The sequence below is a fragment of the Pleurodeles waltl genome, chromosome 9, assembly GCF_031143425.1.
Source record: "Pleurodeles waltl isolate 20211129_DDA chromosome 9, aPleWal1.hap1.20221129, whole genome shotgun sequence".
Classification (NCBI taxonomy): Eukaryota; Metazoa; Chordata; class Amphibia; order Caudata; family Salamandridae; genus Pleurodeles; species Pleurodeles waltl.
The window spans coordinates 306182696-306208908 of record NC_090448.1 but is presented as its reverse complement, the minus strand read 5'-3'; the positions used below and the strand labels follow the sequence as shown (position 1 = coordinate 306208908).

The following is a 26213-nucleotide window of genomic DNA, read 5'->3' as shown; positions in this document are numbered from 1 at the left end:
GGGTTTTTTCTTATATTTAAGCACTTGTGCTTTTGTTTATCCCTTTTTAAAATGAGGGCTAGAAGAAACTGAATTTTAAGAAACAAGTCTAGACATTTGATGTATTAATGCAAACGTCTTAAGTTTCATGATTATATACAAGTCCTGGGCTTTTCTGGTATAAATAATTGGAAGGTATACACGTGTAATTGGTTCAATCAAAGCAAACTAAGGACCTGATTTATAGCTTGGTGGATGCAAGACACTCATCAAAAAGCAGCATGTGTCCTGTCCAAGTTAGAATGCACAGACCTCTTACGCACTATAAATGGGGAAGATGGGGCATCCACCACTTTTTGCAGTATGTCCACATTTGTCAAGCTATAAATAAGGCTGGACTGCAACTTTCAGAAAACAAGGCCGGCCAGGCACACCCAAACATGACGTTTGGCCGACCCAGTCAGGGTAGAAGATGTCATGGAGAAGGCACCTGTTAAGTGCTTCCTCTGTTTCAACATCAGAATTTTGTAATTCTTTAGATGTCTTTAAAAAAGCAATTGGAGTGTGTCTTTTGGGGGCAGAGGTGGGTGAGGCAATAAATTAACAGGGAGAGTTGAGCTAGAGTAATACTAAGGGCTTAGCTTGGCTCTTAGATACCATGCGCGTGTCAAGGCCTGAAATTGTTTGCTATGTAAAACATACAAGAATCATCACATAAAATATCATTAACACATAGTAGCTTTGACATTAATACGTAACATTACAGCGCTGCACTGAGAAGTACTTATTAAAAGTGATAGTTTTTAAACATGAGTTTAGAGTCATTCATGTCCCCATCCTCACATTGGTGACAGTGCCATACATTAACCAACAGGCAAGACAGTTGTCAAGTGGACCCTGTATGTGGCCCAGATTATTATAGAGCAACATTAGTCTATTAAATCAAACAATACATTTTTGTGTAGTTGGTTTGCTAATTCATGTATCTGAATATGCTTTCATGCAGAAATGTGAAGAAAAACGAGTTTTGGTGAAATAAAATAAATATTTATCCAAGATCACACAATTTAAGTGGGGAAGAAGCAATTTAGCCAGGTTTTATATTTTAACTTTGTACAAATCAACCACTAAATGGCTATCTATTCCTCTCTCCTGTTTATGTTAATGCTTTGCTTTACCTCTTTGTGCAGTTTTTTTTGCAGTTTTTATATTGTGTGAACTCGACCTGGAGGTACTGAAGTGCTTTACATGAACACCAGTTACATCACACAAGGTCACATTCATTTCTTTTAGGCACTGGAGATTTACCCAGAACTGCAGGATGTTGAGCCAACACCGAGATACAAACCTAGCTCCTCAGTTCCAAAATTGGAAGCTCTTGTTGTAAACCACATCCTGGGTAGATTGAGGGTAGCAGGCAAAAGGTATATGAAAGCTTGGTTCTTTATGGGCTCGAAGTTACAACAGGACCTCAAGCTGAGCCACGGGCAGGCTTCAAGCTCAAGCCCAAACCCAGATTGAGCTTTCAGTGGGTCCCTCATCTCTAGTTCAGATAGTGGAAATTAAGGTTTACCTGCCAGTGAGTCAGCAGGTACATTGACGTTAGGGTCCAGGACTTGTGAATGGCCTTCTGCACCTCAATTATGGTCTGTGTGGGGGTTTTGAAAGTGTTTATGTATTTTAGCTTGTGCAAGGTACACGCAGTAATATAGTGTAAGATGGGGCATTCATTGTACTATGCAGATAGCTGCAGTGCATTACTCACTGAACGAGCAGCCACCAGGGCAAGGGAATCATAAATGTCCCCCCAAGAATAATGTGGAATTACAATGCCTTATAGCGTAAGGGCTTGGTTCACAAGGTAAGCTTACACTTTTGTGTAAATTTACTATGAGTTTATTTTTACAAACAGTAATTGTGCAATTCTGGAGATGCCACAGTCAGGATGGAGAGCTCTGCATATAAAATAAAAGAGGACAAGCCTAACTTTTTATGTGCGGAGTCTCTGCCACAAGGGCGGAATCTCCACAGTGGTATAATTACTATTCGTAAAGTTAATAAATACCAAAAAAACTGGTAAACTTACACAAAAGTGTAACTTTGCCTTTGTGAATCAGGCTCTAAACATGTCTTTCGGTTTTGTGCTAGATGCTGAGGGGAAGTAAATAACTGGGTTATCTCAAGTATAATATAGTGTTGGGCTGAATTTGTCTCAACAGATTTGCAGTTATAAATGTGAGCATTTCATATTCTGCTATCTTGTTACATTATATTACACATTCCCAGCTTAAAGTCAGCGCTAGGGGAATCATACAACTTTATGGCTGTTGAATTTTCCTAAAAATCATGGATTTACCACATTTGCCACATAATCTATCGTCTGCTGCATATTCTGCAGATTTAAAAAAAAGATTTTTCTTAAAGGGATCAAAAGATACTGAAAATGCTGCAATACATGTTGTAGCGCAGCTGAAGACCCTCTGCAAAGTTGACTGTTCACCTTTTAATTGGTTATTGCTACACATGCATTTTAAAGGTGCAACCTAGGCCCAGACATTGTTAACAAGAATAAAAAAAGAAATGACAAAATAATGAATATTATCACAAAATGTTGCTGTTTTACACCACATAATTTGTCTTTTCTTGATGCATAATTTAGTCAACTTTGTCCCAGAATTTGGTCCTCCCTTGCTGCATAAATTCAATGCACCTGGTGATACTCTTTGTCTAACAGTCTACACGCAATGAAACTGATCATAATTCAGTTCAAAATAGGGCTGTGTGGGATGATATAAGAAGTTGGCATTAATGCTAATTAGCTATACCTACATCAGAACCAAATAACCCAAGCCAAAAAGTCCTGGGTCTTCCTCGACTGCAAACTCAACATCAAAGTCCAAGTCAGTGCCATTATTGTCTTCTGCTTCCAAATATTGAAGACGCTGAGGAAGATTTTTAAATGGCTCCCAGTCAACATACAGAAAATCATCACCCACACTCACCAGCAACCTAGACTTCAGGAGCACCCTCTACACAGGATGAACAGGCATCTGAACAGTAGGCTGCAGAACATCCAGCACTCGGCAGTCAGCATCACTCCCAAACTCCCAAGACACTCACACGTCTCACCCCATCTCAAGGAGCTACAGTGGCTACCCATACCCAAATGAGCACATATCAAATATCTCACTCAAGCATTAAAGGCACTCTGGCCCAACCTACCTCAACGATACCATCTGCTTTCACAAACCTCCAGGCACCCCAACGTGGCAAGATTCCTACGCATATGGAAAACCAGATCCAGCGGTTGAACATTCACCTACATCAGTCCTAAACCGTGAAATGATTTGCCGTCACACATCTGAGCCTTCTCCTCACTTATTGAAACCACAAGAAGCTGAAGGCCTGGCTTTTTGAGTGACCACATTTGGCCCTAGGCTTGGCTAATCTCACACCTGCTCAGCAGCAGGATAGCCTGCTGGGTGAGAGTGCGCCTTCTAAATCAACATAGCATAACATGACATGACCAGCATTCAGTTCAGACTGGTACAAAACCCAACCATGCTCAAGTATCCTGTTAGTCTGGATGATTGCTTTTGTTTCTCATGTTAGGTGCCTGTTTGTCTCTGTGCCCAAATCTATAGTATAGGTGGGCTCAAAGGCAAAAATGATTCCCTCGTTTATACGGGATTGCACCCCATGCAAATAGGGATCATCCGGGTATAACACCAGCTACACATGTGTCAATATTACAGAAGGGGCTGCACAAGCATTTGCAGTCCCTTCTGTAACTGGGCACTCTGTGTAGTACGGCCCCAGAAGGTTACCTGTATGACTGCAATTACTGGTTTTACACTTGTCAGGCATGAAAACTGCTCTTAGTGGTCAACAATACTGTTATTTTCTCCAAATGTGTTGCTTTTTTTTTTTTAATGTATCAATGAAAGTACACTGCAAAAGAATAACATGAAAATAAGCAGTCACAAAGTTCATAGTATGCAAAAAACATAGGTGTTGGGCAATTTGCAAGGAGTAAGTCTCCAGTCTTCATAGTGAGAAATGTCAAAGCTTAGGTGTGCTAACAAGCACCTCCTTAACCTTGCACGACCATTACAGCCTGCTTGGAATCCAGGTGCTTGTGTTGAAGCCTGGCCTGCTTGAAATTATAAGGGTTGTGGCTGCTGAGTACAGACAACAGCTCATAGTCTCAAACAACTCTCTAGATGCACTGTATTCCTGTCTGGAAGAAGATATGATGTAAATTTGGGGCTCATATTCTACCTCCAGATTTGATATAAATGGGCCCATATTGGCCCACCCAAACGTACCCCTGGCCCATCCAGATGAAATTCCTGAACCTGGCCTGTCGGATATTGAAAGCCAAGAATTGGAAATATGTTGCCCTATGATAGGGAACTAAAACTGAATATAAAACTTTCTGTGACCCAATTCTTTCCCGACACCCTGTACATATTGTTTGGGATCAAGAGCAGCAAGTTTTCATATTTATTTTGTCTCTTTGGCTTTCAGGCTACAGTAATGCCGTTTGAAAAATGTTTGCATGGCAGTGAAGACAAGATTTGAATAAATATGTATATACGATTATTAAGGCTAAAGTTATTACTATTAGTACGTGCTCTCTCAAGAACTGCTGTGACATCCGCTTGCATTACCAACAGTAATTCCCAAACAAAATTGTGTACAAAATGTAACAGTGTGAAGTTACTTATAATGCCTCCAAGTGCCTCCTGATTATAGGCAAGTACATGCTGAAGCATGAAAGCGAGACTGAGGACTGTTAGCATTCAAAACAAAATACACACAAAAAAATGCAATTTGAAATAAACATTTTCCTAAAGTACTGCGTAACTTTAAGTAATACTTCTTTAAGGAATCAGTTAGTGCAATGAGCGTGAAGAAAGTCAACATGAAAAAATTGGATTTACAACGAGAATGCCACACACATCGTAAGCCTGACAACAATGAGCTTGGTGGAAACCATATGACCATGAAGCTAGTCCTACCACATCCGAAGACACTCAGGCTGCACAGTGTACTGTGCCTTTAAGAGGCACCCGCCCAATCGGCAACTTCGAAATGTTTTCGCGCTAAACACTGCACGTCAATGCCTCGAGAAGGAATGCTTATTTTTGTACTCGTTCCAGTTATTAAGCCGCGTAACTGCTCCCCGTGCCAATAACGTTTAAGGACATCCAGTTTTGCTAATAAGGACAAGAGTAATAGTTGCGGTGTCAGTCATACTGCCCCCTTTGACAAGCTGGAAGTGTCGGTAAGGTTTCCGCCTACCTTAGGTCTCATATGCCTAAGATAGTATTAGATGTGACAGATTTAATACAACTATTACACCCAAAACATACCCCCCTCGGTAGCTTCTCGCTGATATTCGCAGTGAAGTTGTACGGTTCAGGGCAGAGGTGATGCCAGCCGCTGGTCGTTCCGTTTGGCTCTTAGTTACTTAACTAGACAGCCCAGGCATGTCTGCGGCACCGGGGCGGGGCAAACAGCAGGGCCGCCAGGCGTGGCCTGCCGAGGGCAGCATCATCGAACTGACTGTACCAACATAGCTCCAACTCCCATGGACACATGATTTATTTCTCTAATCAGAACTGGTATTATGCTTTCCTGCCATTTTAAGTAGCTTCTTGTCAAATGTGCGCCCATAAATAGGAGAACGGAGATATATCTGTAATGTGATAGTCCTCATTCTTTATTCAAACCAAGACCCATCGCCCCTGCCTCCTCGTCATTCCTCTTCCAGACCCCTTTTTTCTCCGACCCTTGCATCCCGTCCTTTATAGCCAGGAAAAAGATGATGTGACTTAATTGTTGTGTCCTTTGAATTGACAGTCCACATTCCTCTCCTATCAAGCTCACCAGCCATCAAATCTGCTTTTGCTTAATTTATATCCAGCAATAGACACCCCGTGGAAAATGTCTGAAGAGGCTTCTGCTCAGGTAGGAAACGGTCTCTAGGACGCTGTTCTCTTCTCCTGGCATGTTTTGTGGAACAATAAAACAAATAGGCTCAAGCGATTGGCTTGTTTACAGGCCCATTTAAGGTCATCTCTGACATTTCACAAACCATCATGAGGAGGGACTTGTTTTCTGCATGAATATGAGCGAGTAATTGGGCGAAGCTGCATATACGATTGCCAACTAGCCGTGTGTCATATATGACATATTCACACATTTTAAGCTTTTATCTAACAGCAGCTTTATCTTAGGATTTGTAGTTTTCTTTTTTATCATTGTAAGTATTGTCCTATACATACCAGCTAACTGTTACTGGTTAAATGTCAAGCAGCTTTGCACATGGTCCCGTGGTGTTTAAAATATAAACACTTACTACCCAGGTTTTGTTAAGGCATTGCTTATAAACGTTAAGAAATAGCGCTAAAGCACTCTGGCTCATGCGCTGTGGCATTGTGACTAGGTCCAGATTTTCTGGTGAGAGTTACTTGACCAAATTAAACTGGTAAGTGCCATTGACTTAAGCACCCCTTGATATTGTTACAGGTTGGAGATGAAATACATGTTAACTACACACGCGGATAAACTCCGCACACATTTTATTTTGCTAGCAGCTCGCTTAACAATAGCTCATGCATGGAAACAACCAAACCCTCCTCCCCTCAATATTTGGTGACCCAAATGATGGCAAATGTTTGCCATTGAAAAGTTGGTGGCCTTAGTAGCTGCGTGGATGGCCAAATTTGAAAAGATCTGGACCTCTTGTAAAACAATTATTAAAGGTAAAGGAAGACATAGAGTTGGCGCAGAACACTCCAGTGGTTTTTAATAGATAGGGAATCTGCAGGCCGACTCACTCCTCAGTCTTGTGTGGAATATGGGCCACTGGCCAACCAAAATTAAGAATCACATTCAAGTTTATCTTGCTTAACTATATACTGGCAATGCACTTAATATTTTGTAAACTGCTGGGTTCCTAGTCTCACTGAGAAACTGTACTAAGGAAAACATTATTTAACAAATGTCTGCCACTTCCACCCTGGATTTGCACCCGAAATAGCTATTGTAAGCGATCTAGTGTATGTAATATTATGATATGACTGTTTACTGCACACACTCTTGGTGGTTGTATTAACCTGCTTCCTTTAAAACCCTATAAAAATAAAGTTCGGACAAAAAATAATAATCCCAGTTGTTTAAAACTGGTTGCGACAGCCTCATGTTATATTGTAAGGAATGCTAACTACACATTGTTTTACTGACAGGTGAGAAATCAATAAGAAAAAAGCTCCCAAACCTTCTGACGCTTTCTCTTTTATGTTCTTACCCTCACAGCCTGCAATTTGCTGACACCTCTTGACTACTAAAAACTGAAAATTGCCTGCACCATCATTTCTGCGCTTAAGGCAGAATGACAGAAAGATGGATTGTGGGAGTGTAGTCAACAGGATTTATCTTAATTTAATCCACAAATCTAATTACTGTAAAGCATTCCACAAGCAACACATTGAAGGCAGTGCACAATGCCACACCCTGTAGCAATTGTAAATATTGATGTAGGCATTTGCAGTACACAAGCTTGTCATTCAAAATTCTTCAAAGTAATCATACTCGAAAACTGTTACATTGCAGATGTACTAATTCATATGTACATCCCCAGCGGGAGCATGCAACTTAGGTGTATAGCTTGAAGGGTCAGGACCACCAGTAGGTCAGTCCCCCTTCCAGCCAGCTCCGTGCTCGGCGAATCATTCCCCCTTGAACTTAGTAAGATGTATCGGATAGCCAAGGTATGTTTTCTAGAAATTAATGTCTTGGGTGAAAATCTCCCCCTTACGTAGACCTGTGTTTTCTCCTGAAACAGTGCTAATGATGGTTTGATCGAACAACTCATGGACCTTGCCAGATAGTGTCGCTGGCAAACAGCTCTCCGTTCCAAGTTAAAGTAAGCAATATGTGAGGGTGCTCATGGACTCCTAAACCATAGACCTTGTTCCAGTCTTGTTGGGATCCTTGATCCATCTGGCAGCCCCAGCCTCATCTCAGAACCATCACTGGACCTTTTGTTTGTTGTATGCACATCACATCCCATCTCCAATTGCAACGAACCATATCAGAACATGAAGTACATGCGATCCTACAGGGGTCCCTTCAAATATGTTGCCTTTTGAGGACCTGGTGCTTGATGCTAAGCTGACACCATTTTCTGGCAGTGAAATCAATCATCCACCCACCCCCAAGAAAGATCTCAACTATTTTTATGGCACTTTACTGCTTTTTCAATCTGGGTACAATTTTGTGTGGAATAGGAGAAACTATTTTTTTTACAGTGTTTTTTCTCTATCATTGGTTGACATGTGGTTAGTAGTGAGGTTGTTCGGCGTTCAGTTTTGAAATAGGTTGTATGAATGTGAAAGTAAAATGAGCTTGATCTAGGGATAACTTTGTGGTGTGTTTTTTATCTTTGGATGAGTATGTCAAATGACTTTTTCTTAACATTTCTGTAGTTGATTGATCATTATTTGTCCTGAGCTTAGTATCTCCTATGTAAGCATCCAAATCTAGGCCAGTTATGTATAAGTCAATGTTTTATGTTTCTGCCTGTTTTGTCTGTGTATTTCAAAGGTGTATGTTGATGTAGTGCGTACCAGTACAGTTTATTTGTCAGTGCTTTGCAAACTGAAGTGTTGTGCTCACGATTGTGAGGAGGTTCTGTCTAGTGTATACTGTCTGAGAAGGAAAATGAATTGGTGAGATTAGAACTTTGGCATATGGTTTATTGTTAGAAACAGAGGGCTCTTAGACGTTAGATGAAAGCCGAGATAGGGATTATCAGAGATGTATTGGAAGCATTTGATAAAAACTAACATTAGTGTATTGACTGATGAGTTCTGTGTCGGTTTGGAGTGATAAATTCAGAAAAATGACAACACGTCCTTTAATCTAACAATAACATCTCAGAAAATGACACTAACATATGAGTGAGATCAGGTTGTCGGAAATAGGCTATGGGCTTTAGACCCCAATGAGAAATGACATACATTTGTGAATGTGTGACTGGGGGCAATCGTAACCTAACACCTCTCATCATTGTACCAATAGAGTAACACAGCCTTAGTCTGAAAGGAATGGCAGCCTGACTCCTTGGGGCCCATCTCCTTTGCCAAAGTCTGATATCGCATATCCCATGAAATGAGCTCAAGGAGCAGAAAAGGACATCTTATGCCTTGTGAACCTATTAGGCCTACCAAAGCCGATCCATTCTTCTGAAATCACACAGGCAGTGTTGGCCTTGCCCAAAGGGAAATCACATGGTCCACACGGGTTTCTGTCCTGGTTTATCAGACAAGTAAAACAAACTGGCTCTTGCCCTCTTGTACCTATTTCAGCATTTATCTACTTTGGGAAAAGTCAAGAGTTCTGCTGCTGATGTCACCATATTTCTCATACATAAGGGATGTAACAACTCCTTACTCCCAAAGGACCACATGCCAGCATCTTTAACTAATCTACATTGTAAGGTTTTCACCAACATATTGGCTAGCAGGCTTGAAAGTTATACTTAATCTTATAATCCTGTAACAGATAGAATTCTTGAGACTGAGAGTCATTTGATAGCAAAAGGGTGCTTTGCCACATTATTGAAAAAACCTAAACACACCTATTCTTCTGCAGCTGCTGTAGCGCAGGATGTAAAGAAGGCTTTGGGCAAGTATTATAGATCTTTCTTTGTTCAGTGCTAACAAAATTCAGACTTGGAGATCCATTTCCCAAGATGGTCAAGGCACTGTACAGTAATCTCAGAGCCAGGGTTAAAGTATGTGGTACTCTGTTGGATCACATTGACATGGACGAGGGTAAGAGACAGAGGTGCTCACACTTACCACTGCACTGCTTTCTTTTGATCAAAACTTTGTTTGGTACTGACTCCCTGTCAGGTATCCAATTTAGTTGATAGCTCTATAAATTAATGGTTTATGCTGCTGAGCTCCTGAAATTCACAGCATAAGACAATGCTTCTCTTTCTGTGCTACTCAGCATCATTGTCAAGAATTGGATTCTTTGAAGATCTCTCTTGTTTTCTTCTTGATTGCACAAGGAAAGGACACCTTTCAGTATCTATAGTTTCACGTGAAAGGTGTCAAGTATCTCCTTAAGAGGCTCACAGAAAAGAGGAAAAAACCACAAAAGGCAGCAAAACCTCTTGGCAATGTTGGTAGGCCTTTATTGAAGACAATGAATACAACTTAAGTTGAAATGTGGGCACCAAAACGACTTTGAGAAGGCAGAGAAAGAGCCAACAGAGTAATCATGTAGAGAAATGCAGTTAGAAATGCTTCTGCATTCAAAATAAGTTAATCAGGGACAAAAATAGAAGCTAACACAACACAAAATAGGGATACAAGAGGATTGCAACACACCCACCTCTTTCTAAAGCTTCCTTAAATATGATTTAAAAAATAAATGGTATCACAGGTAAAAAAAGGTCAAAACGATCTTGGAATGTCAAACTCATTACAACTACAGGGAATGTGACCATCTAAAATAGGAATATATTTAAGGCTAGCCATGTATCTGTCTTCAGGAAAATGGCATTTCCTTGAGGCATCAGGTGTAAGAATATGGACCTTCTGTTTAACATACCTTGGCCCCGTTCTCCTGCACTCTGCCTGCTGATTTCACAGCTCAGTTCTCTGTACTGATCGTTTATAAGTCCACCACCAAAAGGGAAGACCCCAACCTGGCAAAGCCAAATGAGTGCCAACTGTAGATAAACAGAGAGGCAGCAAAACCCTTGCTGCACATTCAGTGTAAGGGCCAAAGACGAGTTGCCTTCTCTTAAGAAAGTGCAAGGTTGCATGACTACATTTCTGCCTCTAGTGATTTCCATTCCCGGTTGTAACAATTATCCAAAAACTATGCTCAGGTCTGTGCGTATACGTTTACGAGAGATACATTAGAAGTCTGTACTTTAAACCATGTATGTACTTGAGATGTATTAGGTCATACTTGCCTTAGATGGCAATATTCCTAGTTCTTATTAATATGTTTATTATTTTCGAAAAAAACATAGGAACAAAAAAAAAATGAAACCACACATCTAAATAATAATAAAATCAATAGACCATCATATTCAGTTAGATCAGTTAAACAATCTACTTATTAATCTTTGCATGATCTTGGACTGCATCATAGCTGATACATTTCTACATGTTTTGGCCTTCTTGTATAGTGTTTAGATGATTTCTTTTACCACTGGAGTGTACTGAAATATAACAATAGCCAGACAACTTTAGAGTTGTGGAAACCTAAAGTTTGTTGCTCTGTATGTTACAGGATATTTCCACGAATGGTAAAGTGAGCATGCAATTTTAATTTAGGAAAAACACCACCCTATTTGGTACACATATATAGAGTCAACCTACATTTGCGCTTGCAAACTTTGAAGGAGAAATAAATGTAATGTTGAGTATGTGGATTAGGCCAGATGTACTAATGATAAGAATACAGATTTCCGAATTGTAATTCACTCCTAATATATGAAACTGTAATATAGTCGTAATAATGTATGAAACTTTTTGAGTTTCATAAGTGAAACCTATTGGGCCGTAAATAGGCCTAACTCATGCATATTATTTAGGTAGACTGCAATTTGTGATGCATTAGGAATCACAGCCATCACAGGGGTGATGGCCTCCTGAGGTCAGCAGACCACCATGTCTGTGATTGCTTTTTAATAAAGCAATCTTTTTTTTTTTAGATGCGTTTAAAAATAAAAAATGAAACTTTGCAGTTTCGATTTTTTGAGAGTGGTCAGTGGTCCGTGACACCACTGCCTGCCCTTACAAATATAATTATTTACATTCTCAAAGGGGAAAGGGTCTCTTGGGATTCCCTCCCCTTTGCAAATAGGTTACCACTAGTTTTAAACTCTTAGTAAAGTATTAACTGTTTTGCAACTGGAATTCGGTTGCAGAACAGTAACACATACCATACCGATTCAGTATTTGGAAGGGGCTCTAAACACGTCCCTTTCGAATACCAAATCACAAATGCAAAATACAATTTGGTAACAAGTTACTGAATCAAATTAGTGAAATTAGAAAAGTTATTTTCTAGTCGCAAACGTTCTGATTTCTTGAATTAGACCCTTTGTGAACGGAAAATATTTTGTACATCAGGCCTTTAATTCCTAAACTGAAGTGAATATGTCACAGGAATTTGATATCATTGATACTATCTCCATTATAGGATGTATCTTAACACTTGGGGATCTATCATCAGAGTTTTGCTTCAGTTGCACCAATAATTACCATGCTTCTGCTGGGTGTTCCCCGAGTCTACACGGCACACTCTTGGTGCAATTAGTTCTGCTCCTCTCCATGTGATAATTTCAGATTTCCTTATAGTGTATAACAGACCCTTTTTCGGTTTCCATGTCATAAGAATACATATCTAACCCAATAGAAAATGTGTCTATATGCATTTTCATACTAGTATTGCTCTTCTAGGAGGTGTAATGAATCCCAGTAGTAAGCTCTCTAGTAGGCGTAGCTGTTGTTTTCAGTTAACTCAGGTGATGTTTGTTGTCATCTGTCTCAAGAAGATCTAGGTGACAGTTCATCATATGTTACTAACTAGCTTTATATTCGTGACATCTGGGATAAGTACCAAAGTGAGTGCTATAGATTCTGCAGAGCCTTAATGGATCAAGTAAGTGCAATTAAATATATTTAATTGGATCAATTGGAAACATGAATTCGGGATTCTCTAGTAGCATTTCCCCCTAAGTACTAAAATCCTCATCCGAGAACTCCTTCCTTTAGTCCAGTTCCCAATATGCTTCAATCTTTTCTAGAAAAAGCGACAAGTAGATATTTCCATTATTTATAACTTTTATTGCTATTGTACCTGATGCATGTGAAATCAGAGTTCTTGGACCTAGTGTTTTTGGTTCCTTGATTCCAGTATTTCAGGTTAGCATGGCAGTCTTGATCAGTTGGTTTATCAAGCCATGTGCCATCAGACAAGTCAGTCCCACAGATGAACTGCTTAGCCACAGCAAATCTGCTGAATCATATTCACTTCATTGACTTTGTATGTTTTAAAACTTATATTATTGAAAACATACATACCAAGAATCATCATGCTGCTGCAATCACCAATTGTCATGAGTATTGTTAGACTGAACTCATTTCAGAAAAAACATTGCAACATCAATTGTTTTTCATATTACACCTGAAGATCAAAATCCATTTCAGATGTGAGTCCTTTATCTGGGGCTGAAACTGGCAATCAATTCTGTGTCATATTCTATAATACATAAAATAAGGAAATACATGCAAATATTAATTATAACACCAAGCACGTCTGTTCATGCCAGATAAAGACATGATAGAAGCCTACAAGGTCCATCTTTAAAACCACTATGAAATTGAAAACGTCTTTCAAATAGCCTATGCAAAATATGGTATGGGATATATAGTACTGAATTTCTACCTATCCAATAGAAAATACAACCATGACTTGCTATTGAGGGCAATAACCCCTTAATCTGCTTGATGTCTTACAGCCATCCCTGCAGTGTCACAAGTGAGTAGTTATTAAAAACACAAACACTGTTCTACAAAACAACAATATCTAAATATCTCTGTGTGCAGTACATGCCAGTGTTCTAATCCTACATAATATAAAATGCAACTTATGCATGCGTCACTGGTTCGCCTTGGTGCAAACTGTTAACCATTAAATAGCAGAGCGTGCTGATGCAGTGTTGCATGAAGTGCCGCTGTATCCACTTGCTGCATGATCTATGAGCCATTCTGCGATCCATGATTAGAATATCGCTAGGTCATGATTCATGTTAAAGAGTGTCTGTCTCCCAGAACTCTGCATACAACTGTTTAAAGGTGTTCCAATTCAGCACCGCTTCCACAAAAAACTTGATCTTTTATATCTTCCCACAAAAAGTAATGCCTTAAGTTTCTCACAGTTCTTTGATCAGTTTTGCTTGGCACCCCATAGAAACACCAATAACATGGAGAGAGTGGGAACCCCAGAAATATATCCATTTAGGCATATTCTGCTCCGTAGACCTCTGAAGGTCTATTTTGTAAATATTGGTCTCAATCATATTACATGTAGTATTTTTCTCAAAACTGTAGTTCTTTATCTCACAGTTGAACTCCCTCTTGGAGTATAGTGAAACTGCTGGGAGGGGAAAGTCTGCTGAATGGTGTACAGGGATGTTCTACTACCCTGAGTGCTCAACAGCATGTATATGTTTTGATTTTGGTCCCAAACTTACACTAATCTAGTGTTTTGCACAGAAGTCTAGGCCTGTCCCTTGACATGATGACCTGGGGGGCACCACTAAGCATGCCAGTGTTAAACAGACAGTGGACTACTATGTGTACAACCATCCCTGCCGTTAACTTATTACATAGGGCACTGGTGGCAGTGTAGTGTGTTTTGTTACTCCCCAGGGGCGACCAGACCTTTTAATATGGGTCACTAATGAGTTCAGCTGGGATCGCGTGTGGTAAATTTGGCTTCTCTGCGGCTGTGTGGTATATGCATGGTGTGTATCAATGAACCACAGTAGTGCAGATCTATCGAATCCATCTTGGATGAGCCTGGCAGTTTGCACAAGATTAAGGTAATTTTGTCTCCCAGACAATGGACGTGTATTAATAACATAGCTGGAGGGAGAAGTCCTAGACAGATACATCAGGAGAGACAGGACATGGTTTCTTAAGAAATCCGATTAGTCCCATTGATGAGAGAAGCTGCTGATTAGTATTCGTGTAGCACCGCCATGTGATACATAATGGGGGTGAATAGTGTGACTACAATTCCTGTTGTCCAAGATAAAAGGTACTCTTTTGGGGAAGCCAGCTTTTTGTCTTTTCCCTGATTACTCTTGACAGCCAGGTATATAAAGCTCTTCTAACCTCTTGCTGCCTCTTTTGTGGGTTCCCCAAACCTGAGACTATCCTGCTGTGTGACTCATTGCTTTACACAAAGCTGTGTCAGGGGAGCAGCTGCGAAAGGAGCTTGAAAGGAGGACTGTTAGAAATGGGGTCCATAGTTGGCAGAGGTGTACACCTTTGTCCAAATAGGGACCCAAATCCTAGTCCATATGTACGAACACTTTTTCCCACAGACACAGAATGGGTAAAAGCCTTTGCTACATCTGGCCCTAAATCCAACTAAAGTGCAGAGAAAACACAATAACTCCAACCGGGGCTATCACAGCATTGTTGACGGAGTCGTTCCCAACAATCTGACACCACCAGTGCCGGTCAGGGAGTGGCACGGACCCCCAGGTACAGTACCTTTTGAAAACGAAGAACAGGGACGTCGTATAGAGTCAGGATGAGGCGTTGCCGGAGTCGGTATGACATCAGTCCCTTACGGCTTCCGAGGAAAGAGGCATCGGTTCCGTGCTGTGAAGCAGGTGGAGGTGAGGTGTCGGTTCCATCTGGCTGCAGGGAAAGATGATGCGCCAGCATCCGCGGTGTGTCGATTGCTTGTGATCCGCCGGGGTTGCTCATCCCTGTCCGTCAGGACGTGATGTGTCGACTTCGCAGTGTCGCAAGTACCCTGAGTGATGTCAGCGGAGTCGCAGCAACGTTGGACTTGTGTTGTAGGCCATGGTCGTTGCGTGCAGCGAGGTCCACGTGGCGGGAGCAGGCTGCAGCATCACTGAAGTCGCTCCGGTGTCGCTGGAGTCGATTCTAGCAAAAAGCTAGCAGTTTAAGTCTTTGCTGTCCCTGAGACTTCAGAACAGGAGGCAATCCAAACCCTTGGAGAGCAAGTTTGGGGGAAGGCAGAGTCCTTCCAGCACAGTCTGAGGCCAGCAGGGCAGCAGTCCTTCTCAGCAAAACAGTCCAGAGAGTCCTTTGGGCAGTCAGGCAGGTCTTCTGACAGAGTTCAGATGCAGGTACAGAAGTGTCTGAGTTGGTGGGACAGAGCCCCAGTTCATATACCCCAAAATGCCTTTGATGTGGAGGAGACTTCAAAGAGTGGTTTTGAAGTGCATAAGTTCCCCCTTTCAGCCCAGTACTGCCTGCCAGGGTCACTGTTGGGGGGTTATCAATCTTTTGTGTGAGGCCAGGCCGCTGGCCTTTGACATGTAAGTGTCAGGCCCTCCACCCTTCCAGCCCAGGAAGACCCATTCAGTATGCAAATCAATACAGATGTTTCTGAGTGTCCTATGTTTATGGCTGTCTGGGTGAAATGCACAAGGTAGCTGTCAACTAGCACAGACCAGACTTTGATTGGAGACAGGCTGTAAGGCATAGATGGCTTTAAGTGCAGAGAAATGCACACTTTCTGAAAGTGGCATTTCTAAAATAGTAATATAAAATCCAACTTCACTAACAAGTAGGATTTTCTATTACCATTCTGGCCATACTAAATAAGACCTGGTTATCCCTTTCAGATCAGAATCTACCACTCAAAAAGTATATGAGGGCAGTCCTTACGCTACTCTTTGAAAGTAGCAGGCCTCACAGTAGTGGAAAACTAATTTAGGAGTTTTCCACTACCAGGACATATAAAACATATATGTACATGTCCTGCCTTTTACCTACAGAGCACCCTACCAAGGCCCTACCTTAGGGGTGACTTATATGTAGAAAAAGGAGATTTTAAGGCTTTAAATGCCAAGTCAAAGTGTCAGTGCAACTGAACACACAGGCCTTGCAATGGCAGGCCTGAGACATGGTTAAGGGACTACATAGGTGGGTGGCACCATCAGTGCTGCAAGCCCACTAATAGCATTTAATTTACAGGCCCTGAGCACATGTAGTGCACTTTACTAGGGATCTATAAGTAAATCAAATATGCCAATTGGGGATGAACCAGTGTTACCATGTTTAAGGGAGAGAGCATATGCACTTAAGCACGGGTTAGCAGTCCTAAAACAAGCAAAAACAGTGTCAGAAAAGTGGAGGCAGGCAGGCAAAAAGTTGGGGGATGACCACCCTAAGACTGTCAGGTCTAACAAGGACCATGTCAACCCGGCAGTGGATTTACATCTCCTACCTGCTTTGACAGTATAAAAGTAAGACCCATTGACCCACTTGTGGTTCCAGTTTCAGGTTCTGTATGACCAAGGAAGCTAGTGTTCCACAGCACACTCAGACGACTGCTGGGCAGCCAGAGTTGATGGCTGCATATCAGCCAACTTTCCAGAGGTGAGGTAATATCACCAAAATCTATCCTTTGTTGCAAGAGGTGATCGTTTATCTCTTCTTGCAAGAGCTGATCACCTACTTTAAAGTGCCTAGACACCAGCTTACCTGTTGAGAGAGGGAAAAAGACTGCAATCTTGCAGGAGGAGTGACTGTTCAGGAGGAGCAAGAGGCAGTGTGACCCCAGCGTGGTGGGTGTGCAGGAGCAGAGGACTATGGTAAATTATCTGTGCGACCCAGTGCTGGCAGGAACCGTATCTTTGTATCTACCGCCTACACTTTCTTGGATCTTTACCTGGCCTTGCAATTAGGAATACATTAGCATCTATCAGCCATCAAGTACTTGCCATTATGTAATTTATATGAAATGTGTTTTAGATCTTTGTTTGGGGTCATGTTGATGTTTCCTCATAGCTTTTCATATAAACCAGAGTGAACCAATCATGGTATGGCGATTTGTTGAATTTCAGAGAACGAGTGGCTACTTTGACTGCTATGTCAATCTGGGTTTTCTAATCTGCTCCTTATTGTGGGGTTAACTGCTGCGCTGTTGGCTGTTTAGGTATTCCTTCTATTCTGGCTTATCTTTCTGTCCAAATGTCTCCACTTTCTGGTGAAAATCCTGAAAAACCTTGAGCTCTTTTGTTTTTGTAATCACACCATCTCATCCCTAGTATAAATTATCTCTACCTCGTTTGCTCAATTTTGTTTTGTCCTTAGCCTGCGCATAAGTATCCAATAAGTTTTGTTTTCATTTTCATGAGAGATTTATTTTAGGAAGAGAAGCGCTATCCCCAGTTTATTTGTATGCATCAAGTTTATTTTGCCTCTGAAGTATTTATCTCAGCATCATTACATTTTTTATTTTTGTGCTGTTTTTCATTCTTTTTTAAGGTGATCATTCAATAGCTTCTTTGAACTCTATTTGTACAGCTACCGCTGAAAACTTTGCCCCTGATCGCCACATTAAGCCCATCACAGTTTATTATGTTCAGTATCTTTCCATCCCATGTAAGCAATAAAGCTATGTTTTCTGTTCTCCATTTTCAGATCTTTGAAGATTTCATTGCTTGATTGTCAGTGGACAAATTCATACACCCCTTAGCCTCCTGTGAGTGATAATGACAAAATAGCATCAACAAACCCTCTGCCACTACCTGTAGAATAGTTTCCATTGTCTTGTGGAGTAAAATTGTTGACCTGATCCGTCTCCAGTGTGCATCATATGTTTCAAAGTTTTACTACCTCTTTTTATCAACGCCCTTCTTTTTTGGGTCTATCTAAAACATTATCCTATGCCAGTTTAAAGACTCAGACAATTGTTGGAGAAAAGCTGACCTAAACTATTTCTGTAGTCTAGCAATTGCATAGGTTGTAGTCAGTGCTTGGATCATTTCTAGCGTTTGCTCTTTAACACCAGTTTGGGTCTTTAAGATGGTACATGCCTAAACCTAAACGTGGGAACTCTTTATGTATTGTAATTGCTGCTTGTGCCATTTTTAGATTGAAGGCTGCCGCACAGCACAGTATCTGCTTGCTAAAGACTTATTGGGGACTTCAATAGCTGACCTTAAAAGCAACCCCACCCATTGGTTTTCATTGGCTTTTTGTTTTGTTACTCTGATTTTCTTGCGTTCTATTTAGTGATTTTATTTGTTGTAAGCCATCCATGTAGTCTGTGACCCTCCCACAGAGCATCGCTTGTTGACCCTTTATTGTACTGGCTCATTTTATCCTTCCAAAAGTGTCTTGGTTTCGGCAACCTTTTTTTCCTCTTTTTTAAAACCACTCTACTACAAGAGTGCATGCATTTTCCCGTCCTCTGTGTTTCCCCACCTCTCCCAGTACACCTATTTTTATAGCATTATAAAAGTTCAACTTTCAAAACCTTTTTCCTTTGAGACCCACGCAGTGCATTTGCAGTTATATACGATTTGTCCTTCCCTTTGTTCTCCCGTGCACTATATGTTTTAATCCATTTACTCTAGGACCTTTCCTATACTTCTTTCAGCACATTTAATTAACTCTATCATTATTTAAAAAATGTAAACCACACTTTTCTTAATTAGTCTACGGGTTTGTTTACATTTTTACCATTCAGCTTGCTTGCTTCTCTGAGCACATTACTTTTTGTAACATTATCAAAATTTAATTTTCGAAAACCTTTTCCTTCTAACCGCTTCTATGTACGCTTTCATTTGTATAGAGTTTCACCTTTTCTGCCACCTTTCCATGCTCTTGAACACCATGTAAGGCTCTCTTGTTCTTTCACTTCCAATCATCATGCTGTGCTGTCCCTGTTTGCTTCCCTTTCCGTGCGCCCTGTTTTGCCCCCCTTGCATACTTCTTTGTTGCTTCCCAGCCCTCTGTGAGTCAGCCTTCTGTGATTCTGCTCTCCATGTTATTTCCCCCACCAGTGTTCTTTTCACCCACCCACTTGCATAATTTTTTTTGTTTACCAATCCAACTAAGATTTGTAAACAAAAAGAAAAATGCTTGTGTCATTTTGTAGACATGTTCATGCTTGTTGCAAGCACCCACAAAATGACATGACCAGCCACATAGGCTTCCTTCCTGTTTATTAGCCATGCTGCACCTCATCAAGGATGAGTAATCTGGGATCCTGCGCAGCATGGCTAAAACAATTTGCAAAGCCAATCTGTCCCAAAGGTTTGAACTATTGGCCTCGCCAGTGCTTGTTGGGAAACAAACTCAATGGGAAGCCACTTGTTGCTAGCAGGCATACTGGAATATTATTTCAAACAAGGCCCTTAAAACACAAACTACCCCAGCTGTAAAACAAAAGTTCCAGCCATAAGAGAGCTTAAAAAGACACTGAATGGTGTGAGGGGCTATTATTTTTGGGCCCCCACTAACCTAGTGTGGGTACCCAGATATGATCTAGACAGAAAGAGCATGTTGTGTGGTGAACGTTTCGAAGGTGGTCGAAACGTTATGAGTAAAAATGTTTTGTAAAAGTAATGCCCTGCAAAGAATATGGGGCGAGTTTTCGTACCGCAAATATTATAGTATAGTAACTGTAATTCTCATAACAACCCCTAGAGGACACTGCAATAAAAATAACATTTGTAAAAAACATGGACATGTAACCATATAGTCAGACCCTAGAGGGCATAACCACATGAAAAGAAAATGACGGAAAGTAATGCAATGTAACCATATATTTAACCCATTGAGGGCATAATGTATTACACATTTTTAGGGCTAGCAGACCTACTGCAATGATACTACAAACAAGGCCCTTAAATCACAAACTACTCCCAGCTGTATGACAGAAGTTCCAGCCATGAGAACGCTTAAAATACATTGATTTGGTAAGAGGGGTTAATATTTTGGGGTCCCCACTGACCTAGTTGTGAGGTCCCAGGGATGATCTAGACAGAAAGAGCACACCGTTAGGAAAATTTTGAAGGTGGTCCCAATGTCCTAGGACCACCACAGGCTGAGTTGTGGCTAAAATGTTTTGTAAAATTAATGCCCCACAAAGCATTATGGGGCGAGTTTCCCGAGTGCTGTGAATATTGTAGTATCAGCACTCCCGCTGTGTCAGGACAGCCGCTTTGAGAATTTCTCTGTTTTTAACATAATGCATTTATAAGTGTTTTTGAAAGCTATGGAGCATTAAGGAGAAAGTAAAAAAAAAAAAATGTGATGAGTGTTCCAATACCGCTGATCAAGTTCGTGCTGTGAGCGCCATGGCTACCATGGAGCGCAAAGGGGAGAGACAAAAGGGAAAAGTATTCGCCCACGTTGAAGTGTATCGGCAGTCTTGCATTTATCCATGTAAAGGGATCAGTCTGCAATGCATAACAAATCAGCCTCAAGGTGGGACAAACTTAAAGCAAATACCAATGGCATCAAGGTATTGAAAGGCAAGCCCAGAAACGAATGAAAGTGATGGGCGTAAGTTGGGCGTGGTTAAAGCCGACAATTAGATTACAACAGGGCAGAAAAGCAGCGCTTGCGCGCTGCTAGTTCAGCCTAAAATCAAATCACTAGAATGCAATGTCTTTGTCCCCCTTTGACTTTCCTGATGTATATCGTGGACAGCACTCCCCTCCTTCCCCACTCCTACTTCCTGTCAAATATCTTTGCACATCATATATTATTCTTTGTTAGCACTAAAGTCACAGAACCAACTGTATATCTTAACTATGTGTTGGCCCATCTCTTATAGGCAGGCCCCTTTTCTCCCTTCGCATGACTCTGAGTAATTTTGGTCACTTTTTCCTCCTATGTCCAGGGGTCATAGCGCTGCCTTTCTCTGAAATTGCTTTCTCCGTGAATTTTAGTATTAACCTTCCCTCTTCTAGCATTGCATGTTAACTTTTCTGTGGTACATTGTAAATTGTAGCCCTGTTTGGAAGAGCTATCGATATCTGATTTTCTTTGGATTCAACTCCTCAATGATTGATTTAAATAGCTTCCTTATTGGTAAGGTGACTAAATAAAAGTCTTGACCACTACCTAGAAAATGATATTGCCCATTGCTCTTGCCTCTTAGAGAATCCTTTCTTACACAGGGAATTGGCCCATTTAGCCACAACATCTTTCTGCTTTTATCCTCTTTTTGACTCTTCTATGGGCCTTTTCTTTGCTTATGTGGAAGTTCAAGTTCACCTTCAAGCCCACCCCACCAAATAATCTATGTAGAAAAGTAGTAATATTATCCGTTTTAGTTTCTTTTTATGAGCTTCATACGCTGATAATATCTTGCCCTGCCTCGTATTCTAATGTTCATATTCCTACAGCTTTTATTGAGAGGGTGTTAATCTGCTTAGTGCACTTAGAGTTGTACCAGCAGCTTGCTTTTCCTCATGTCTGGTTTGTCTAGCCACAGGACAGTGCATAATTATTGTAAGCACTCAGACGGCAAATTGTCATATTCCTTCTTGAGTTTGATTAGGCAGTACATAAGGTCTTCTTTGTTTGGGTCCAGTGATGATTGATCTGATGAATTATCTAAGTATTTATATTAGTTGTAAGTGCTGCTCTTCTTTGATCACTCTTGTTAGTATATTGAGTTAGCTTCAAGATGGACTTTTCTGTCTGTGGCACGGCTTGACTAGATGGCAGGTTCCCATCCATGATCTAGTATGTACAGATACCCTGGGTAGCGGCCTAGCAACTGGCATGAACGAAGGCTGTGCAGTCTCCAACTCTGGAGCAGTGCTGATACTGTGAGCGGTGCAGAATTTGAAGTAATACAGAGAAGGCATTAAGTGTTGCAGGCCGGATGTAATCAACACACCACCCTTGCATGCGAATGCCCGGACAAGCCTCTTAGAATGATTTTGGACAAAGTATAATAACAACAATATGGCTATCCTTGCTTTAGCATTGCCAATAGTGCAGGAGCCAAAACCTTTCTTTCTCTGACCGCAGGAGAAGACGTAACCTGGCATTTCACCTCTCTCTTTGAAGGGCGGGAAATGTAACAACATAAGTACAGAATTTAAAGGCATTTTTAATTATTGCTTCGACTTTCGCGACGCACCAAAAATCAGGGTGTGATCCACCAGTGGGTTGTAACCCACAGTTTTGAAAACACTGATATAAAGGACAAAATGGGGGAAGTTTATTTTTGTAAGCGACATAGTTTACCACCATTCACCCAATCACATTTCCAGGGAAGAAATTCTAGAAACAGATTGAACCAATACTTAGCTGAAGGGAAAAAGTAGGCCGGTACATCTAGGGCCTCAAGGGTAAGGGTGATCTTGTTCTGACATCATAACAATATGTATATTTGTTGTTTCCCCTACCCACCACATGTATATTGCATGTCCATATTACCTATCAGTATTATCAAGGTTTCTACCATGATCGCATGATAGTTGTCTAAAAGTCTAGCTTGTTTATCATTTATGGTCATCCTATATTGGGTAATCTTTCTTCACCAGTGTATCTGCTCCAGAGATTTAATTTTCCTTCTCTTCACTTGTTTGCCTACTTGCCTTATCTCTGTGATCAAACTGTCCCGTGTACTTTCATGTCTTGCATGCCTTTTATTGCCTCTCTGTTGTTTCTCAGTACTGGTCACATCTTTTGAGGAAGTCTGAGAGGTATTTGGATTATCAGTAAATCATTTTCTGTGATATCTGCATAGATGGTTAGAGATGATTGGGAGGGATAGTCTGAGGTGACCAAGCTATCATATATGTTGCAGGCTATAATTTTCCTGGGAGAGGGTGTTGGATTGGCTCAACCCACACATCAGCTTTGTGTGAAGATGAACCACTTGGATTACTTGAGTAAAAAACACAATGGTGTTTAAAGATGGATTTCTATTCATCCATAGATTGAAATATATTAAGACAGGCTCCAGAGATGCCAAAGTTAAGTAATCCTAGCTACTTAATTACAAGGCATGCAGAACCGGCTTTAGGGGGGTGCAAATGGTGCAGCCGTGCCTGGCCCTGACCTCTGGGACGCTAGGTGTAGAAGTAACTTACGATTTTAAAAGTACCTGGGAGTGTGGCCAAGGCTTCAAGATGGCGGTCGCACTTTTGTAGTGCTCCGGACCCCTCCGTCATTCGCCTTAGGCAACGCCCATCTCAGCCCTTTTCATGTGCGTGGCAGGTGCCGTGAGACTGTCTGCTGCCTCCGGAGCGGCCACGTGGGAAAAGAGAGCCCCGGGGACCAAGCATGCAGCGAGGCGACGTGGAGAAGGCTGCACCTAAAATGGCGGCCTGGTGCAACTGGTGGCTGGGCAGGGGCATCTGTGGCCCCAGCGTGCTGGAGAGGCGAGCGACTCCACAGCCGCTCCCGCAAGAGGTCGGAGGCTGCCCGTGGAGGAAGCAACCCGGGTGGCAGCGAGCGGAAGGTGGGGAGGAGGGAGCAGCGAGGAATGGCAGCAGGCGGAAACAGAGCGAGGAGCCTGGGTTGTGCCGTGGGCCGCCAGAGTGTGCCAGCCAGAAAGAAGAAAAGAGAGAGGCTGCTGGGACCCCTCCCCACCCCCTTTGAAGTGTTCCTGGGGGCCGAAGGAGCAGCGGGGTGCACAGCCTCCCCGCCTGAAGCCAAGCCAGCGCAGATTCCGCCCGTCAGGAGAGGCGGCCCAAGCAGCTGCAGGCATCGTGTGGAACACGGAGAGACAGTTGGAGAGTGGGCTGTGCAGTGGGCCCTGGGGTGCGCGGCTGTCCCTGGGCCTGGACCCCGGCCCCCCTGAGGTTTGCCTGGAGTCGCGGGCGGCGACGGTGCTGAGACCGGGAGAGCCCCCCCAACCGTAGGAAAAAACAGTGCTGACCCCCCTCCTGCCACCAGGACAGTGCGGAGGTGGCCCAGCAAGGACCGGGCGGTGGCAAACAAGTGGTAAGGATGCGGCACAGCGGGAGAGTGGTGGTGGGTGCAGGATGGGGGCGTGGCAGGTCCTGCCCCCCCTTTTAAACGGCCCCAGTGCCACCACGACTGGAGGGACGGAGATACTGCGCCGCGGCAGGATGACCGGAGGTAGTTGGAGCGACCACTCTAAAGGAAGATCCCGAACCTAGAGACTGAGGCCTGGTGGTTCTCCGGCCATTGGAGACAAATTTGCAGCAGGTTGGAGAGTGGTGCAGCCAAGTGAAGCAGCTGTGAATATATGCATCTTGAGCAGGGCCTGGACGCTGCTGCCTCGGGATGAGGTAGTGCTTGGAAGCTAGCCTCCTTCGAGGGGGGGGTCTACATAGCGAGACTTGATCTGCGCCCTGAGGCTCTGCAAGGCCTGGGGTCCAGTAACAGAGATCCCAGCTGATCACGCTGGGGAAAACGCAGGCTAGGCGTGGGTCCGACAGTGTCTGCTGCTGAGATAACTGTAGACTGCGAGAGCCGTAATGGGCAAGGACAAGCTGGCACGGCCCGCGGCAGCACAAACATGCATAGATCAATTTGCTACGGGCTCCAACGCGAATCATGTTGGAGATCTGGCACCGGGAGCTCTGGCGGGAAACCAGTGCTCGCCGGCGACCTGGCAACCATTCTTCAAGCTATCCAAACATCCCAGGCTGCGGTGGAAGCCAAGATTGTGGAGGTCAGAGGATCTCTGCAATGCGACTGCTCAGATTATGGAAGCAGAATCAAGAATATCTACCATAGAAGATGAGCTGGTCGCCTTGAAAACACAAGTGTCCACACTATCGGCCCATATAGGAGAACTACATCGCAGTGCAGAAGACGCTGAAAACAGATCCAGACACAATAACCTTCGTATCGTAGGCCTTCCGGAGAGCTCAGCGGCCTCCTCTCTAGCCTCTTTCTTGGAGGATTGGGTCAGATCCTCGATGCCTGGAGACCGCCTCACGCCATGGTTCGCCATAGAGTGAGCTCACCGAGCTCTGCAGTCCAGGCCACCACTAGGCTCCCCGCCTAGACCTTTGTTTCTTCAACTTTAAAGGCAGAGATTGAGTACTACAGGAGACACGCTCCAAAGGTGATCTTTGTATTTCCAGATTACACGAGAGATGTTCAATTGCAACGCCGATCCTACACAGAAGTCAAGCAGAATCTGAGAGCGATGCAAATACCCTACTGTCTTCTTTTCCCTGCGAGGCTCTGAGTGGTGCATAACAATAGGACCCATATTTTTGAGAACCCTACGGCAGCATGGACATGGATAACCAAGGATGTCCCTCAGGTTCCCCCCGGTGGTGGCCCACAGCAGACTCAGGACAGAGTACCAACGGACAGTCAGTGGTGATGGCCACCCGGCCCACGACAACATACTTGCCCCAGGAGGCGCAGGGCGCTGCAGGGTTCATGCTCCTGCTCCCTGTGAGGCCCCCATCCAGGGGTACGATGTCAGAGACCCTACTAGAGCAATTGGCAAGCAATGGCCCGGGAGGAGCGGAGGAGGGGCCACAGGCAGAGGAGCGGATGCCTGAGGCCTGGAGACGGCTAGTGACTCTGATCTGTCCCGAAGTCGGGTGCTGTAAATTCAGTTGGGAGGGGAGGGAAGGGCTAGTGAAGCTCACAATAAACATACGCTGCATTATAACTGCCTAGTTTCCAACACTCTTTAATCTGACGCTATGGAGGAGTCCTCCA

General features: G+C 42.7%; 2 protein-coding genes across 5 annotated transcripts in view; one reads left to right on the top strand and one right to left on the bottom strand.

Moving 5' to 3' along the window:
* The window catches only part of FANCD2 (FA complementation group D2), a 1182674-nt gene extending 1177111 nt beyond the window's left edge, over positions 1–5563 (bottom strand). Inside the window, exon 1 of the mRNA XM_069206781.1 lies at positions 5358–5563. The gene's annotated coding sequence lies outside the window, so the exon portion shown is untranslated. The remainder of the gene's footprint in view (positions 1–5357) is intronic.
* The window catches only part of LOC138259209 (zinc finger protein 436-like), a 77133-nt gene continuing 56023 nt past the window's right edge, over positions 5104–26213 (top strand). The window contains exon 1 of one of the 4 annotated variants that reach the window (XM_069206785.1): positions 5104–5269. Coding sequence is in view for 2 of the 4 variants with exons in the window: in XM_069206783.1 (XP_069062884.1) it covers positions 5932–5955 (24 nt within the window). In the remaining 2 variants the exon portion in view is untranslated. Of the gene's footprint in view, positions 5270–5531; positions 5956–26213 lie in introns of those variants that run through there. The other 3 variants (XM_069206784.1, XM_069206783.1, XM_069206782.1) reach the window with 3 other exon arrangements.